A 19,813-nucleotide genomic window follows, 5' to 3' on the forward strand; every position below is an offset into this window, starting at 1 on the left:
GAATGTATAAATGAATCAAACCAGTAAATTTCTAAATAAACATTTTTAAAAGCCCTATTTTTAAGTTTGGGGCTTGCTTTAGTGATGTTTGCATATATTACATGTGTACACATGGTACACCTACATACATATTCATAAATTATCTATGAAATTAAAAATCCTGGAAATTATAGAATAGGAATTTTTAAAAATATTTTTATTTATTTTAGAGAGAGAAAGGGAGAGAGAGAAATATCCATGTGAGAGAGAAACATAAATCAGTTGCCTGCTGCACATACCCTGACTGGGGATTGAACCCACAACCTGGGTATGTGCCTTGACTTGGAATCGAACCCGTGACCTTTCAGAGCACAGGACAACACTCAACCAACTGATCCACACTGGCCAGGGCAAGAATAGGGATCTTAACCAGGACTGGACCAGCGAGTTTCTGGATGGTGGGTAAACCCTCTTAAAATTCTATGCCAGATAATATCTGTGCATTTTTCTGGGGAGAGGACACAAAATATTCATAGTTACTAAGATTCTTAAAGACGGAGGTGAGTGGTCCTCAAAATATATGAGCTTCGGCTCTAGGACATATAAGATCTATGTCTGTATGTGTGTGTATATTTACATATATATGTATTCAGCTGTTATATATTGCCTTAATGTTTATATCTGGTGTGAACAATGGTAAGTGATCCACTTGATAGAACTGTGATCATCTCAGTCATATGTGATGAAACAATATTGAATACTTTGTCAAAATTCTGTATCCTAAGCCATTCTTGGTATTATATTGATTTATCAGGAATTTGATAGAATCTATAGGTAAAACATATAAAGAGATTTATATGATTTGGCTTTTAACCTAAACTTCTTCAGCAGCATGAAGAATATTTGGGTGTTCCAGTTAGTGCTTAAATTTTGTACTTGGCTTGTAATCTGTATATTTAGTACTGGAAGAATTTCCTTTTTTCCCCATTAATTTGTATCTTAAATACAACCCCCCCAAAAGGCTGAAATATATTATTTTCCTAGTTTCAATTCCTACAAGATTTGAATGAGTTATAAATGCTATATATTTACACGAAGATTTTGGCCTTCACATTAGATTTCATCCAACATATTTAAAAGAAAGTTGGAAAGATTTATACTTGTTGTAAGGGCTAATTTATTTATTTTTAAATTTTTAAAGTGTTAATAAATATAGCTACTGAATTTTCAATAGCTCTCTTTTGGGTTGTATAATAATACAGTTGCCACTCGTGAAAGTATATGTGGCTGTGTATTTGAATATTTTTCTTAAAATTATACATACATATACAGGTAGTCTTTGTGGTTTGAGTTCCAGTCATGACTAGGAAGCTAAGCTTATCAAAGTTTTTAATACTGTTAAAATTTTTTAGTAACATCTTTATTGAGGTAATTCACATACCATAACTCATTGGTTTTTAGTATATTAACAGAGTATATATATTTAGTATATATATTTAGTATATAAGAGAAAGTGAACTGTTTTTGACTTTTAGTGCATATACTTTGTTGAAGTTTTGTGTAGAATCTTCGAATAAGTTGTCAGTAATATGTAAAACTATGTCTACTTCTTAAAACTTGAATTGAGGAAGGAAATGCTTTGCACCAACATGGCAAATACTTCATTATAATAAGGACATTTCTGTTTCTTCCTCTTCATAATACTTTATTCATTGTACTGTATCTTTCTCTGAGAGGTAGAAACTCTTTAAGGAGCTGCCTTGATTTTTTTTTTATATGCATTTAAGCAGCATAAGCAGTGTTTGCAATATTTTGATAAAAGCAAATTTTTAATATCATGACTTGAATCTCCCGTAATTTTCAAGTCAATTTTCAATATTATCAGTGATGTATGATGTTTTTCTTTTTCTCTTAGTTTGGGCTTATAAACTCTTATTAAATGTAAATACAAAACATATGGTTTATTCATAGCATTAAAGAATTGGAAGGATTAGTTTGTACTATCATTGTATATTGCTTTTTGCAATGATTGTATTTTGGGTGAAAACATGAGTGTAATAAGTACTAAAAAATGCAGTTGCATGTACTAGTAAATACCACTGAGTTTTTTCTAATCCCCTAATTCAAAATGACCCAGAGACGGGCCTGCCAAGGGGCAAGGAAAAATTAGCACTTTCAATCATTAAAATATAGAAAAATACTTTATAAAAATGTATTTTTAATATTAATAGGTATGAATTATTTTAATTTTTTCTGAAAAGTATTAAATATAACAGTGCTAAGAATTACACAAAATGTTTCCTCATGGTTTTACTTATTTCCTATAGGAAAAGTAGCCATCAAAAAAGAAGACTTGTGTAACCACAGTGGTAAAGAAACTTGGTTTTCACTGCAGCCCATTGACTCCAATTCAGAGGTTCAGGTAAATATTAAGACTTAAGTGGTATAAGAGATTATCACACAAAGAAAATGAATGAAAAACAAATTATACTAGTTCATATACATGGAGCTTATTATACCTTATTTTAAATTCTGGCACCAAATATTATAGACCTTTGGGTAATATATAGTTAGAAGGAAATTCTTTACCACATGAATTCAAGAATAATACATATGCGTGTGCATATATGAGTTTGGGAAGGTTATATAAGGGGGACATTTCCCCCCTTCCTTAGTTCTTTTGTTTCAGTCACAGTAACAAATTATTAAAGCTTTTTCAGATGGGGAAAAATTTTAAAGGAAGAACATGTTTTATTGACTCTGACTTTGAGGAGAATCCCTAGATGTCTGTGATTTCATCTGTTCTGACCTGGATGCTTTACTTTATTCTCTAGTTAACTAGGCTTAGGAAAATGCTATTAATTCAAACCGTGCTTGAGCTCACCATACAGTACCTTTATTCTCACACCCATCCTTCCTATTTTTCACCTTTTATTTTTAATTTGAAAGGGCATCATTACTCTTTTTAAAGCTCTTCTTTCCTCTTGCCAAAATAAGAGGTCTTACAGATTCTGTATGAGTAAAGATGGATATTTAGCCATGTATCTTTTCTTTTTTAAAAAAAAATCCTCACACAAGGATATGTTTCTATTGATTTGAGAGAGAGAGAGAAAGGGAAAGGAAGCGAGAGAGAGAAACATCAATGTGAGAGAGAAACATTGATCAGTTGTCTCCTGTACACACCCCAACCGGGGATCGAACCTCAGCCTTTCATTGTATGGGATAGCGCTCCAACCAACTGAACCATTCTGGCCAGAGTAGGCCATGTATCTTAACTTTCTATTTGGTTTTGAAAAATCTGAGTTTCTCTTAGAAATTGTTATTTCTAGATAAAAGGAATCCATTTTTTATAACCTTACTTATTTGTAAAATATGGTAAGGATTGTGAAACCATTTCCCGAAGGCATAATTGCAAGCAGAATTCTTCCTCTCAAGAAGAAGCTATTATTTGCTACTGTGACTCAAACAGAAGTGTAAGACAAGAAAAAAGTGCTGCGCACACATCCACAGATACTTGCAAATAAAGTGTCTGTGTCTCTATTTCCTCATAACCTCTCAAGCATTCTCTTTGGTTAAATTCTCAAAAAATTAAGTATTGGTATACTAAAAACCCTTCTCAAGTACAAAATATAATTAAAACTTTTCCTGTTTTATCCACTGTACCACATTTTAATGTTCTTTTTTTCCCTCTTGACAATAACTGTTATTCATATCCTAATTATATAGTATGGTAAATGATCCAAGTGAGAGGCAAAGTGATGAAGTGGAAAGGGTTTTAAACTAGAAGTCAGAAAATTTATGTCCTAATTGTCATATGTGGTTACTTTACTGACCTTGAATTTTATTTTTATAAAATGGAAATAAAAGCTAACATGTTGACTCATCTAATGTAAGAATTAAGTGAAATACCTTTAAGAATATTTTGAAAGCTATTACATACTATCATACCTAATAAAATGGTAATATGCAAATTACCATCACTCCGCTACGCCCACGATTGGGCCGGCTGGAGGCGCGGGGGGCGGGACTCAGGGTGGCCGATTGGCTGGCGGTAGGAGCGGGGGGCGGGGACTCGCGCTGTGGAAGACGCTGGTGGCGGAACTCGGGGTGGCCGATTGCGTGGCTGCTGGCACCAGTTTTCTGCCAGCAGCAGTTTTCCTGTGGCCACCCACCCGATCAGAGCGCCTGCCCGATCGGAGTTCCTCTCGGGGTGGCCCATCGTGCTGGGGTGGCCGATCGTGCTGGCGGGAGGCGCTCTGATCAGCGGGTGGCCAGAGGAAAACTGCTGCTGGCGGATAACTGGTGCTGGCAGCCAGGTGAAGGAAAAGTCTATTGCACGAAACTTCGTGCAACGGGCTCCTAGTCCAAATATAAAGTATCTGTTTACCAGCAGTTGATCCAGTGGCCATTTCCCTATATACACCTCTATGAAAAGGCAGATATGAAAGTTTTAAATTAAAGTACCAGTTTTTAAAAATAGTTTTAACAAAAAGCAAGATAATAGGCTTTGAGAATTTGATCTAAAATGAACTTTGAGTTATTTTAAGATGCAGTTTTTAAAAATCCATTCTTATGACCAATGTAAATTTGCTAAAGATTTAAGAGCTCTAGCTCTCAAAAAGTAGAAATGTCAGCAATTTTTATTTGCTATGAGTTATTTTCATGAACATGAGTTATAATCTTTACAGCTCTTTATTCTTAAATGAAACTTACTTAGGAGCTCACTATTTAAAATAAATTTGGAAAGAAGAAGACTTTAGGGGGTGGGAAGAATGTATAACACTTTTATAGTTAATATGGCACCATTAGGAATATTGTTATTTGGCCCCAAAACTGATCTAGGAATAGTTAATTAACTTTGTGAGTCTAGAAAACATAGAAAAGCAGTCTGTGATTCATACAGACTCTACTTGTTAGTAAATTTTTTAATTTGCATAAATTTTATAAAAGTATGGAAATGAGAGCTATTGATGGAGCCGTAAGAAAAAGTTATAAGACAGATTGAATTCAGCAAGAATTCCATCTAATAATTATTATTGCTAATTATGTCAGTCCATACCAACCAAGTACTTAATATACATTATCTCATTTAATCTTCAGAATGGGATTATGAGGTATAGGTAGCATTACCTCCATTTTACAAATAAAGAAATGGATTCTTAAAAGTAGAATGATGTCTCCAAAGTCACAGCACTATTAAGTGATGGAGCCATGGTTATAATGGAGATCTTGTGTGATTCTAAAACTCTAACCACAGTGCTTTACTGCCTTTTACTGTTCTGTAAACAGTAGGAGGATCCCTTAGGGAACATCTGAGTATAAGGAACACAAGCCTACTCAAAAAGATCAAAGAAAAAGGAAGGGACATTAGAAAGTTCATAGGGAACTTCTTAGAGTATAATTACAGGAACTTCATTTTGGCCAGTAAGAGCTAGAAAATCGTTAGACATTTACAGAGGAGCTGTATCTTAAGTGGAGGTCAGGTTCTTACAATAATAGACTAGATACAGTTCAAATAGTCATTTTTAAATACTTTAATTTCTCATAAAATATTGGGTAGTTGGTTTGTTTTTGGTTGACCACTACATAAGACAACTGGCTTGCATTTGGGGCCATGGTATAGGTAAAATATATATTGTATCTGTAAATTTCACTCAGTGAGCAGCAGATATTGCAGGAGGCACATGGAAACTGATTCTCACTGATTCATTGCTCCCTACTCTTATGCTCACTGTGCTCATTGAGTGTAAGTGCTCACTGTTTAAATAGTGTTTGTTTTCTTTTCCTTTTCATTTTGTAAAGTGAGTAGTTAATTTTTTTCTCTCATTTTATTAACTACTCACTTTCCAAAATGAAAGGGAAAGGAAAAACTATGTGATGAGATTCTGTTGTATTCTTTCAAAATTTTTATTGATTGACTGACTTTAGAGAGAGAGGAAGGGAGAAAGAGGAAAAACATTGATTTGTTGTTCCACTTATTTATGTATTCATTGGTTGAATCTTACATGTGCCCTGACCCGGGATTGAGCCCGCAGCCTTGACATACCGAATGACACTTTAACCAACTGAGTTACTTGGCCAAGGTTATATTCTTTTTGTATGTCTAATGAGACTACATGTCTCTCCCTAGGCTTCTCTTCATAAATGCATTCTTAATTTCTTGTTAACAGCTTTATAAAAAAAAAAAAAAGGCCACATGAGCCTGCATGACCATAAAGCCCCCTCACTCTCTAAGATCTGACTCATTTCTCTGCCACAATTTAGGGAGAGAATCTGGCCACACTTGGGTCAGATATCCACTGTAGTCTGATTTGATATGACTATAGGTAAAGTCACTATAGAAAAGTCTGTTTTGGGGGCTTGGGGTAGGCATGTTCCCCAAGAAAGGGTTTTGGGATTGGTATCTCTACTTCAGAGGTTAAGATATTTGATTTCCTAGTTCTACCACTAATAGTCATTTGTACCCAAAATAGTTGCTAACCTACAATTAGTTGTCTGAGGATCTTCACCTGTGAAATGAGAACGTCAGTATATAGAATTCCCCAGGATTCCCTTCAGTTTCAGTAACAAGAGAAAATGTAATTTAGCCCTGAAATGAAAAGATCCCAGTAGTAGTAAGATGGGTTTTATACCAAAACAGTTGAAAAATTGCTAAGAACTCTAACCTCTTACCTGGACTTGTTTCCCAGATGCTTTATTATTGCTTTTAATAATGTTAAATATTTTAACTCTAAAATCACTCTAATCTGCCTTCAGACCCCACAGTGGGTCAGAGACAGAGCACAACAGCTCTCACCAGTATTGCCCATGACATTGTGTCACTGAGTCTAATGGACTTGGTCCTTCTCGTACATGACTTTTCAGCAGCTTTTTGATATTGTTGGCTACTCTCTCCTTTTTGAAGCATTCTCTTCTTTAGTTTCTGGTCATCCTCCTACTTCACTTGGAATTATTTGTCCACTAGAGGCCCGGTGCACGGATTTGTGCACCGGTGGGGTCCCTTAGTCTGTCCTGTGGGGATCGGGCTGAAATGGGCTCTCCGACATCCCCTGAGGGGTCCCGGATTGCAAGAGGGCAGTTCTCGAGTGATGCACCCAGGGATCAGGCTCCCTCCTCTCTGGTTCCTGGTGCGTCACCCGAGAACTGCAGCTGCCAAGTCACCGCAACTCGGCAGCTTCTGTGTTGAGCGTTTGTCCCCTAGTGGTCAGTGCGCATCATAGCTACCGGTCAGCCAGTCGGCCGGTCGCTTAGACTTTTATATATATAGAGATATTCTTTGCTGCATAAGTGAAGTTAAATTGGATTGAGTTGGTGCCTCTTCCTATAAATCCTCTTTTGGCTTCAGTGATCTGTAGCCATGCTGTTAGCTATTTGGTCCTGGAACTCATAACAAACTAAATATTTCTTTATTTATTTCTTAGGTGCTATGATAAAGAGCATGCCTTTGCATAAGACTGATTTAAAGCAACTCTCTCATATGTAGAAGTTGGTTCTCTCATTAATTAAGGGTGGTTGTCTCACACAACTTGTACAAGCAGTAAATCCAGATATACTGTCAATCACATCCTTTTGATGTAATTGCTTAGTTAATAAGTCTTTACCAACAAGCTTATCTTGAATTTCTGGGTCATGCCATAAGTTGTTTTTGTAGTTTTTCTTTTGGCTCTATCCTCCCTCTTTAAACAAGCATTTAAAAAAGAAATGCATTGATTATAACTAATAAAATAAATCGGGATTTTTTTATATGCCCATTAAGACAAATTGAATGTTGCAGATTGATTTAAAAAAATTTAGCCCTGGCCAGATGGCTCAGTTGATTGGAGTGTTGTCCCATGCACTAAACTGTTCTGGGTTCCATTCCCAGCCAGGGCACATATCTAGGTTGCGGGTTCGATCCTTAGTCTGGAAGCGTACAGGAAATAGTCAATCAATGTTTCTCTCTCCCCCTGTCTTCCTTCCTCTCTAAAATCAATAAAAGCATATTGTCCTGGCCAGTGTGTTCAGTGCTTAAAGCGTTGGCCTGGGCAACAAAGGGTCTCAGGTTCGATTCCCAGTCAGGGGCACATACCTGGGTTATGGGTTCACTCCCTACCCCTGGTCAGGGTGTGTGGGGGAGGCAACCAACTAATGTGTCTCTCACGTGGATGTTTCTCTTTCCCTTTGTCCATCCCTTCCTTCCACTCTCTCTGAAAAAGCAATGGAAAAATACATCTTCAGGTGAGGATAAACAAAACAGAACAAAACAAAATAATAATAATTAAAACATATTCTTGGGTAAGGATTAATTAACTTAAAAACTAAGAAATTTAACTTTGTAAACATGAAATAGCAAAGGAATTAACCTTCTAGATCATAATAAATACTTCTTTAAGGAGAAAAAGAAATCTATACATAAATAACAGGTAGTAAATAAAACCTTTATTTTGCATCTGACAGGTAGTCGTATCCAAAATGGTTTACAGATTTAATTACTGTATATGAAAACATCTGTCAGAATTCTAGAAGTTGAGATATTTTCCCCTCATATGTTAAAAAAAACTTTACCAGTTGAAATACACTGAGTTCTTTTATGTAGAATATTGTTAAAATTTAATATTTTGTGATAAAAACTAAAAAAGTGTTTAGACTCAAGAGATTTTAAGAGCATGCATTATATTTTGCTCAAATATCTATATTCATCTGAGTTTCCTAAACGGTATGCAGAAATTCACATATCTTCTATAGCGTACCAAGAATAACAATATAAAATTAACATAACAGATTTTTCTGTGTGAAATTTTTGTAAAACTAATTGAAATAAAGTTAACATAAAATATGAAACTTTCAGACAGTACCAGAATAATACAAGTTCCTAAATATGCTAATACAGATTAAAGTGATACAGTTGCATATATCAACCTAACATACTCAATGCTATGGAATAAAGAATAATACCTTCCAACTTTTAATTAAAAATAGAGAATATAGTGCCAGATATCTGATCATTCCAGTGTTTTCTGACATATATAAAAGGTATATTATTGTGTTATTGAATCTCCCTTACATATTGGATTAAAAAAAGTAGTTGTGGAGCAAATCACATTGCATGTTTCTGATCAAACATAATCCTTGTCAGTCTTATAGTTTCCTCTTTGTAGGCAATGGCTCTGTTTTTCTAGTTGCTTTTAAGATTTTCTCTTTATCTTATGGTTTCATCAGTTTTTACTGTGCTCTGTCTACTTGTGGTTTTCTTTATATTTATCTTACTTGGGTGTTCCTGGGGCACTTGAATCTTTGCCTTAATGTCATTCTTCAGTTTTGGAAAATTCCAGGCAATTATCTCTTCATCTATTTGGGTTTTTTCTTTCCTATTCTTTCTCCTCTCTTCTGGGACTACAATTACATGAATAATAGACCATTTGTGCGCACGCTCTCTCTCGCTCGCTCCCTCTCTCTTTCTCTCTCTCTGTCTCTGCTTCATTTGTGGATGACTACTGACTAATCTATCTCCTATTTTACTAATCCTTTTTTTAGCTGTGGATAATTTGCTGTTAAATACATTCTCATTTTGAATATTTTATTGCTTAATTCTAAATTTTTCATTTGATGCATTTAATAGTTTCCACTTATTTGCTAGATCTTTTTTTTATAAATCTTAAACATTTTTTTCCTGTCATTTTTTTAAAATTGAATTTTTTGGGGTGACATTGGATTATTATAAATTAAACAGCTATTTTAACCTCTCAGTTATTCCAACATCTGCATCTTCTGTAAATCTACTTCCTTTTGTCAGTTTTTTGTTTGTTTTTTGGGTGTTTGTCTTGTATTCTGTCATGCTCAGTAATTTTTGATGGAATGCTAGACATTGAAATATGAAATACTTTAGAGATAATTTGAAGCTCTGGATTTTTTTTTCTTTCTCTAGAGATTTACTTTTGCTTTTGGCATATGGGTAGATTAGAGGTAGTTTATCTTAATCCAGTTAGGGCTTTGGCTGATTCTATGCTAGGTTTCAGTCTGTAAGGGCTGGTCTATGTTCATTCTTACTCCTCAGACATAGTCCCTCAGAGATTCTAATAGAAAGCCTAGGTGTTTGCTATCTCCAATTTTTTAAAAAATAATTTTTATTGATTTCAGAGAGGAAGGAAGAGAGAGAGAGAGAAACATCAGTAATGAGAGAGAACCATCGATTGGCTGCCTTCTGCATGCCCCACACCGGGGACTGATCCCGCAACCCAGGCATATGCCCCTGACTGGAATTGAACCCGGAACCCTTCAGTCTGCAGGCCAACACTCTATCCAGTGAGCTAAACCAGCCAGAGCACTATCTCCAATTTTTATCTGCCCAGCACCATGAGGCTGTGAAATGCTTTGATTAAGCTTGGCATCTCTGTCCACTGGGAAGTTAGGAAGTCCCATTCAACAAGCTTCTTCAGATACCCCACCAGCAGCTTCTGATTTGTGTGTGTGTGTTTGGGCAGGGGGAGAGGAGGGTTTGGTTAATTCTCACCAGAGGATATTTTTTGTCCATTGATTTTTAGAGAAAGTGGAAGAGAGGGAGAGAGAGAGATCGAGAGAGAGACATTGATGTGAGACTGACACATAGATTGGTTGACTCCCATACATGCTCCGACCCGGGCGGGGATCAAACCTGCAACCCAGATACGTGACCTTGACTGGAAATTGAACCTCAACCTTTCAGTGAGCAGGCTTGATGCTTTAACCAGTTAATAGCACTGGCCAGGGTAGCAGCTTCTGTTTTACATCTCATTGGCTAGAACTGTATCATAATGGCTATCATGAGCCATTATCCCTGGCTTCAAAAGAGACTAGAAAAAATTTTGCTGAACTCATAACTGCCCTCTCAAAAAACAACTTGTTTTGTTACATTCCAGATATACAAAATGATGACAGATGTAAGTAAAAGTGAACTTTTGTGTGACTATTAAAGAATACCAAATTTTCTAAAATGTTCAAAGATTTAGGCTTCTGACACTGAAAAGTAGCTTCACATATTTTTTAAAACATTTTTTTCCTTTTTCTTTACTGAACAAAAGCAATACACATTGGTAGTAGAAACTAAAAAATCTAAATGAGCAAAAAGAAAAAATCTGAAATCCTACCAACAAAATTTAACTTCTGTCAATGTTTTAGTAGATGGAGTTGTAGTAATTTTATAGTGATATATGCACAAGTGTATTTTATTTTTACAAATTAACATTATATACCCTATTTTGTAACTTGTTTCTTTTATTAAGTATCATGTACATATTTCCATATTAAAGTATACATTGAGGTAGTATGTTACAGTTTAGAAATTATAATTTCCTTAATTTAATTCATAATGCTTTTTAATTTTAGTGTTCCACACTAACAGTGTGTCTTGTGTCTCCTATTCTGTACCAACTCTTTTCTTGACCAGGTTAACACACAATTATGTTATTGTTGGCTAATACTAAAGGAATGTTATGTTTAACAGCCAGTGGGAGTAATGAACATGTTAAGTAGGCTCTGACTCAATGGCAATGATTCCTGGTAGAATCCCTTTGAATATCTTATTTCTAGGCTCAACTTGATACAGTGCAATGATTTTTAGTTATGAATGAAATTATTATACTTTTTGTCCACTCCACTTTAAAGACTTTTTATTGGCTTAGAAATAGAGATTCTAGACGTTCCTTGGAGACAGTAGGGAGTGCCTTGTCAGCATACAGTTTCTACCATAAAATGCACATATGTTAAAATAGTAAAACTGCTTTGAGATGCAAATGTTGGTATAGTTGGCTAGGCTCACTAAGTGACACACACATGCTGACAGGACAGCAGACATGATTTAAAATTCTACTTGAGTAATATTACAGATTACTACAGATCATGGACCTCTTCAAGGTCATGTTTGAATAGCAGGGGTTGTGAATATTAAATGCAGAACTAACAAAAGATGTATTTTATTAATTACATATGACTTTATAAATATTTGTGCCTAGATTTTTAGTGGAAGATTTGCTTAATTTAATTCTAAATCCACCTAACTGCTAATTTTACTACCACTGGTGCCTTTCTGTAGAGCTTGGCTTTCTCATGCAGTTTTTGTGTTGAGACCCATCAATATTTATTGCTCATCACTAACTATCAATCTAACCCTGAGCTTTGTACTTAGTGAACCTCAGATCCACTCTTGTATAACAAATCCTCATAAAATAGGGAAGCTGATTCAGGTTAGATTTCTGTGAAAGAATATCTGAAAGGGTTTGTTTCAAAAAGGAACAGTGAGTAGATAATGAACTTTATTACCTCTAATGAAATTACTTATGTCATCAGCCCCTGAACATCACACCCCTGAAATCTCCACGTGGCACCATGGGAATCTGTCTTGTCAGCTGGGTGGAGATAATCCAGCACCAGATTCTTAACCAGTGCAGAATTGCTCATAAACCAGTTTAGAATTGCTCATCACAGTGGCAGAGTAGAAATACTAAGTTCTAGATTATATTGTTCCTAAGCCTTAGTTTCTTTAGAAGTTGATAGTTTGCTTTAAATTTATACTACTGAATTTTTAAAAATCCATTTGTTAATGGCTGTTTATGAAAGTGCTCCATTGTTTTTAGTATCCCATTTTTCTATCAAGTGCTCTTGGCCATATATTGCTATCTTTTGTTTGTTGTTTCCCCAACTAGATTGTGAGCTTCTTATAAGTAGTAACTATGTGTTTTATACATCTATGCATACCTATCCACTCCCACAGAGCCTCTTAAAATATAGTAGATATCCCATAAATCTATTATTTAAATATTGACAAAATTACATTACTAGTTTTAACTTAGTTTTATTCTTTTAGAATTGTATTATTTATCTGTCTTTAAATGATACTTCCTCTGCCCTTATTGATGGTTTGTCTTTTCTGGGAAAAGCATTCTACATTTTATAATTAGCTTTTATTTCAAAATTCCCTAAAACATAAGGGTTACCTGTCTTTGTAATCTATGATATTTGAGATACATAAATATTTGTTGAAGTGGGCATAAAGTTCTTAGATTTGAAAACCTAAGCATTCAAATGTTGGATATAAGCATTTGACTGCTTCTTATCGTTCAGATTTTGATCTACATTGTTGGGTATTAGTCATTTAACAGGTACTTAATGTGGGCAAAACCATGTGCTAGGGATCACTAATATTTAGTCAGTGCATAACTAAATATAATGAGTTTCATTTGACAAAATATGTACCTTTAATATTTTGTCAACAAAATAGATTACTCAATTTGTAACATTTTTTGTCATTATAGGGTAAAGTTCACCTTGAATTAAAGCTGAATGAGCTGATAACAGAGAATGGAACTGTGTGCCAGCAGCTTGTTGTACAGTAAGCATATTTATTTTACTTAAAATCAACTAGAAATAATTCTCCATTTTGTATTCTTCGAATCTTAAGCCAACTCGCTATCCTATATAATAAAAGGGTAATATGCAAATTGACCCTAATGGCAGAACGACTGGGAACGACTGGGAATGATGTGGGGGAGGGCAAGGGGATTGGGCCTAAGCCTTTAGTCGGACATCCCCCAAGGGCTCCTGGGCTGCCAGAGGAATGTCTGACTGCCAGCTTAGGCCTGATCCCCTGGGGAGCAGCCTAAGCCAGCAGGTGGACATTTTCCAAGGGGTCCTGGACTGCAAGAAGATGCAGGCCGGGCTGAGGGACCCCCCCAAGTGCACGAATTTTCGTACACCAGGTCTCCAGTTTTAAATACTTCAGAAACTTTTTTCAGAATTGAAACTATGCCATTTCTTTATTAAGTTGATTTTCTTATATCTAATCTACTCAGGTTATGATAAGCCATCAATTAATTTATCAATATTTATTATTGCACGTGAGTTAAATGATAGATATAGGCAACTGGGTGTTAGAGTATCACAGGTAAGTGTGTCTAACTACCTGGCAGGAGGGAAGTGGAAAGGCTTCCTAGTGGAGGGCCTCTAGGAACTCTGATCAGGCCAGCAGGGGAGGGCAGTTGGGATGGACCAGGCCTGTAAGGGAGGGCAGTTGGGGGCGATCAAGCCTGCAGGGGAGGGCAGTTAGGGGTGACCAGGCTGGCAGGGGAGGGAAATTGGGGGCGACCGGGCCTGCAGGGAAGGGCAGTTGAGGGGGACCCAGGCCTGCAGGGGAGAGCAGGTTGGGGGTACCAGGCCTGCAGGGGAGGGCAGTTAGGGGTGACCAGGCCTGCAGGGGAGGGTAGTTATGGGCAAACAGGTTGGCAGGGGAGCAGTTAGGCATCAATCAGGCTGGCCGGGGAGTAGTTAGGGAGTGATCAGGCTGGCAGGCAGAAGCGGTTAGGGGCAATCAGGCAGGCAGGCAGGCGAGCAGTTGGGAGCCAGCAGTACTGGATTGTGAGAGGGATGTCCAACTGTCCATTTAGGCCCGGTAGGATTGGGCCTAAACAGGCAGTCGGACATCCCTTGAGGGGTCCCAGATTGGAGAGGGTGCAGGCTGGGCTGAGGGACACCCGCCCCCTGTGCACGAATTTCATGCACCGGGCCTCTAGTATTTATAGATTAATATACTTAACCCTTTGCACTCGCTTGCTTTTTTCTCGATTCCTTTATTCTAATGCTAACCGTGTCGAGTCACACTCGACATCCGAGTGCAAAAGGTTAATAGTCTTATGTGTCAGGCTTCTTTTACTTAGTTAGCATACTGCTTTTGAGATTCATCTACATGGTTGCATATATCAATAGTTATCCTCTTTTAGGTTTTATTTTCTTGTCATTACTTGTTAGATACTGTTTTCCTCATTTTACAGATGATAAAATGATGCACAGGTTGGTTAAATATGCCCAACTTTATACAGGGAGTGGTAGAGTCTGGATTTGAACTCTGACAATTTGGTTTTAAAACAACAACACATTTTTCTTTTTAGATAATTATAGATTTACAGGAAATTGTAAATTACAGAGAGGTCCTGTGTACTCTGCACTCAGTTTCCCTCAGTGGTTACATCTTACATAATTATAATACAATATAGAAACCAGTAAATGGGCATTGTACACTCTGTGGTGTATTATATATCATTTCATCACATATATAGATCTGTGTAACCACCACCACAGTTGAGATATAGAACTATTCTATCACCATAAAGATCTCCCTCATATGATTCCTTTATAGTCAAACTAGAGGCCCGGTGCATGGATTCGTGCACTGGTGTGGGGCGTAGCCTGCAGGGATCGGCCCACTGTGGGAGCACCACTCATCCCGGTCAGCTGAGCGGTGTTCCCACTGTGGGAGCTCACTGACCACCAGCGGGCAGCTAATGCGTTGAGTGTCTGCCCCCTGGTGGTCAGTGCGACTGGTCGACCAATCATTCTGGTCATTCTGCCATTCGGTCACTGGGCTTTTATGTATATAGATCTATTCCTTTCCCCATCACCATCCCTGACCTTTGATTACCAGAGTTTCTTGTGAATAGAATGTAATTGGGTTACTTTTTATATCTACTCTCCTAAGCTCTGTCTTTTATTTATGAGTTTACCATTTACTTTTAACCCTTTGCACTCGCTTGCTTTTTTCTCGATTTCTTTATTCTACTCGGGATTTAATGCTAACCGTGTCGAGTCACACTCGACATCCAAGTGCAAAAGGTTAATGGAATTATTGATATATTAGGCTTAAAGCTGTCATCTTATTTTTGTTTTGTTTTCTGTTCCCTCTTTGTCTTCTTTTTCCTGTGGGTTACTTGAACATTTTTTAGAATTTCATTTTGATTTATCTATATCGCTTTTCAATCTATAGTGTATTGCTTTATATAGTTTTTTTTAGTGGTTTCTTTAGGTATCACATTGTACCTTTTTTTAAATCCCTTTAACACCCACTATCCTACCTAATAAAAGAGTGATATGCAAATTAACCACCACTCTGCTACATGCACAAGCCACGCCCACCAGCCAATCAGAGCGAGTATGCAAATAAATCCAACCAAGATGGCTACAGCCACAGAGAGCAGGAGGGAGGCTTGGGTTTCCCTGGTAACAAAGGAAGCCAAGCTTTCCACGTGCTGTTGCAGGCCTAAGCCTCCACTCAAGGCTACAAAGTTTCAATTATAGAAGGTAAATAAATCCAAACAGAAATGGTGGCAGCCACGGAGCTGGAAAGAGCAGGAGGCTAGGGTTTCCCCCTGCTTTTTGCACATCCTGGCCGGCCCAGGCCTCCGCTTAAGGCTACAAAGTTTCAATTATAGAAGATATACACAAACTCCAACAGAAACGGCTGCCCACCACGGAGCGAGCAGGAGGCTTGGCTCCACTCCAGGCTACAAAGTTTCAATTGTAGAAGGAAAATAAATTCCAGATACCAGGGCCTCCGCTTGGGTTGGCAGGGGGCGTGGCTGGCCTGCAAACCACCACAGGCCAGGAACCCCCACCCTGATCCGGGACACCCTTCAGGGCAAACCAGCTGGCCCCCACCCATGCACCAGGCCTCTATCCTATCTAATAAAAGAGTAATATGCAGATTGACCATCACTCCAACACATAATATGGCTGCCCTCATGTGGTCAAAGATCCTGCCCCCATGTGGACACAAGATGGCCACCACAAGATGGCCAGCAGGGGAGGGCAGTTGGGAGGCACCAGGCCTGCAAGGGAGGGCAGTTGGAGGTGATCAACCCTGCAGGGGAGGGCAGTTGGAGGTGATCAACCCTGCAGGGGAGGGCAGTTAGGTGTGACCAGGCCAGCAGAGGAGGGAAGTTGGGGGCAAACAGGCTGGCAGGGGAGCAGTTAGACATCAATCAAGCTGGCATTGGAGTGGTTAGGGGGTGATCAGGCTGGCAGGCAGAAGGGGTTAGGGGCAATCAGGAAGGCAGGCAGGCGAGCAGTTGGGAGCCAGCAGTCCTGGATTGTGAGAGGGATGTCCCAGATTGGAGAGGGTATAGGCTGGGCTGAGGGACACACACACCCCCACCCCGCCCCCATGCACGAATTTCATGCACCGGGCCTCTAGTTTGTAATATAATTGTCTTAAATGTTTCCTCTAGGTACCTTCAGAACCACATCAAACTGTTATAATTTTTGTTTCAACCATTTAAAGTTAACAACATTTTTAAAAGTTAGAAAATTGTATTTACCCATATTTTTGCTCTTTCTGTATTTTTCCTTCCTGTTGTTTCAAGATTCCTCCTTTTGTCACTATCTGTATGTTTAGAGAATTTCCTCTTTTTCTTTAGGTTAAGTCTATCTATTGGTGATCCAGTCTCTTAATTTTTCTTCATCTAAGGCTATCTTACACAGCTTCCTGAGGCTCTGCTCTTCTCCCTTGCCCTCAACTCTATTTTCCCTCTGTTTTTCATTTTGGGTCATTTCTATTGTTCTGTCTTTAAGCTTACTTATTCCTTCCTCTGTCCTCTTCATTCTGATGTTGAGCCCATTTATTGAGTTTTTAATTTTAGTTATTATATTTTTAAGTTCTAAAATTTCCATTTTGTTCTCTATATCTTTTATTTCTTTGGTGAGAATTTCTCTTTTTTGCTAAAACTATTAATTTTGTCATTTATTTCAAACATGTTCAGAATTTCTCAATGAATCATTTTTATGATGGCTGCTTTCACATTCTTGCCAAATAATTTCAACATCTATATGTTATCTCAGTGTTGACATCTGCTGACTGTGTTTTCTCATTGAAGTTGAAGATTGTCCGGTTTTTTTGGTATGATAAGTGGTTTTCGGTTCTATCCTGGACATTTTGGGTATTATGTTATGAGACTCTGGATCTCATTTAAATGTTCTATTTTAGCCAAATTCCTCTGACATTCTTCTGGTGGAGGAAGAGGAGTACTGTCAGGTAGAGGTAGAAGTCCAGGTTTCTGACTTAACATCTGTTGATACCCCTTGAGAAATGTTCCTTGTTATTGCAGATTGGAGTGACAATAGTGCCCCTTATCAGTGGTTTCACTTTCTGTGGTTTCACTTACCCACAACCAATCTCAGTCCAAAAATATTAAAAAGAAAATTTCAGAAATAAACAATTATAATTTTAAATTGCACACAGATCTGAGTAGCATGGTGAAATTTCACACCGTCCTGCCCCATCCAGCTCAGGATATGAATCATACCTTTGTCCGATGTAGCCACACTGTACTACCTACCGTTAGTCACTTTGTAGCTGTCTCAGTTATCAGATTGACTGTCACAACATATCGCAGTGCTTATGTTCAAGTAACCCTTATTTGACTTAATGACCCCCAAAGCACAAGAGTAGTGATGCTGGCTGCTGGGAATCCGGATATGCCAGAGAGAAGCTATAAAGCACCTCCTTTAAGTGAAAAGGTGAAAGTTCTCAATAAGAAAGAAAAAAATTATATGCTGAGGTTACTAAGATCCACAGTAAGAATGAATCTTATGTGAAATTATAAGGAAGGAAAAAGAAATTCATGCTAATTTAACAAGAGAGAGACCACATTTATATAACTTTTATTAGAGTATTTGGTTATAATTATTTTATTTTATTAGTTATTGCTAATCTCTTACTATGCCTAATTTATAAATTAAACTTATCATAGGTATGTATGTATAAAGAAAAACAGTATATATAGGGTTCAGTACTATCCATGGCTTCAGGCATCCACTGGGGGTCTTGGAATGTATCCCCCATGGATCAGAGTGACTACTGTTTAAAGAGAGCCTAGGGAACTCATTGCTGTATCTTTCCTTGGGTCCCAAGATTTCTACTTGGTTTGTCTTCTCTTCACCTTTAAGATTTTTCTTATGTTTTATATATAACTAGCGTTCCCTTGCAGGAAAAATCCTGCAATAGGGTTTCCTGCTGCACTCTACCCCGCCCCGCCTCCGCTCCTCCCTTGTCCCCCGGCCCGCCTTCTCCGCCAGCCCGCCCCGCCCCTCCCTTGTCCCCCGGCCCACCTTCTCCGCCAGCCCGCCCCGCTCTCCTTCCTTCTCCCCCGGCCCCGCCTCCGCTCCTCCCTTGTCCCCCAGCCCGCCTTCTCCGCCAGCCCGCCCCGCTCTCCTTCCTTCTCCCCCGGCCCCTGCCTCCGCTCCTCCCTTGTCCCCCGGCCCGCCTTCTCCGCCAGCCCGCCCCGCTCTCCTTCCTTCTCCCCCGGCCCCGCCTCCGCTCCTCCCTTGTCCCCCGGCCCACCTTCTCCGCCAGCCCGCCCCGTTCTCCTTCCTTCGCCCCCGGCCCCGCCTCCGCTCCTCCCTTCTCCTCCCCCCGGTTTGCTTGCTTCTCCGAAGCTTTGCTCCCTTCAGCATCTCTTGGCTTCTTTCTACACTGTCTTGATATGCAAATTAGCCGCCATCTTTGTTGGGGTGATTTGCATACTCGTCCTGATTGGTTGGTGGGCATGGCTTGGGCGTAGCGAAGGTGCGGTCAATTTGCATATTTGTCTATTATAAGGTAGGATGTCCATGGTTCTTAGTTATATTATTAGAAGGAATAGAGAGGCATGCATCTACTCCATCTTGTCATGGAACTGGAAACGAGTTTTGTTTTTTTGTTAATCCTCACCTGAGGATATTTTTTTATTGCTTTTTAGAGAGATTGGAGAGGAGGAAGGGAAGGGGACGGCAGGGGAGCGGGGAGAGAGAAAGAAAAAGATGGATGTGAGAGAGAGAGACATCTATTGATTGCCTCCCATACATGCCCCTCAACAGGAGGGTTGGGATGGAACCTGCAACCCAGGTACCTGCCCTTGTTCGGGAATCAAACCTGCCACACTTCTGCGCAAGGGCTGGTGCTCTAACCACTGAGCAACACCCGTGAGGACTGTTGGGGTTGTTTTCTTTTTGTTTGTTTTTGTGTTTGGGGGTTCTTTTTGTTAATTTTTACTCGAGGATATTTTTTTCCATTAATTTT

General features: G+C 38.5%; 1 protein-coding gene across 2 annotated transcripts in view; it reads left to right on the forward strand.

The window, feature by feature from the left end:
- Window positions 1–19,813, forward strand: part of RASA2 (RAS p21 protein activator 2) — a 117,804-nt gene that overhangs the window by 42,398 nt on the left and 55,593 nt on the right. For both annotated transcript variants that reach the window (XM_054729596.1, XM_054729597.1), the window contains exons 4-5: window positions 2,307–2,401; window positions 13,245–13,321. In XM_054729596.1, the coding sequence (XP_054585571.1) occupies window positions 2,307–2,401; window positions 13,245–13,321 (172 nt within the window). The remainder of the gene's footprint in view (window positions 1–2,306; window positions 2,402–13,244; window positions 13,322–19,813) is intronic.

The sequence above is a fragment of the Eptesicus fuscus genome, chromosome 18, assembly GCF_027574615.1.
Source record: "Eptesicus fuscus isolate TK198812 chromosome 18, DD_ASM_mEF_20220401, whole genome shotgun sequence".
NCBI lineage: Eukaryota > Metazoa > Chordata > Mammalia > Chiroptera > Vespertilionidae > Eptesicus > Eptesicus fuscus.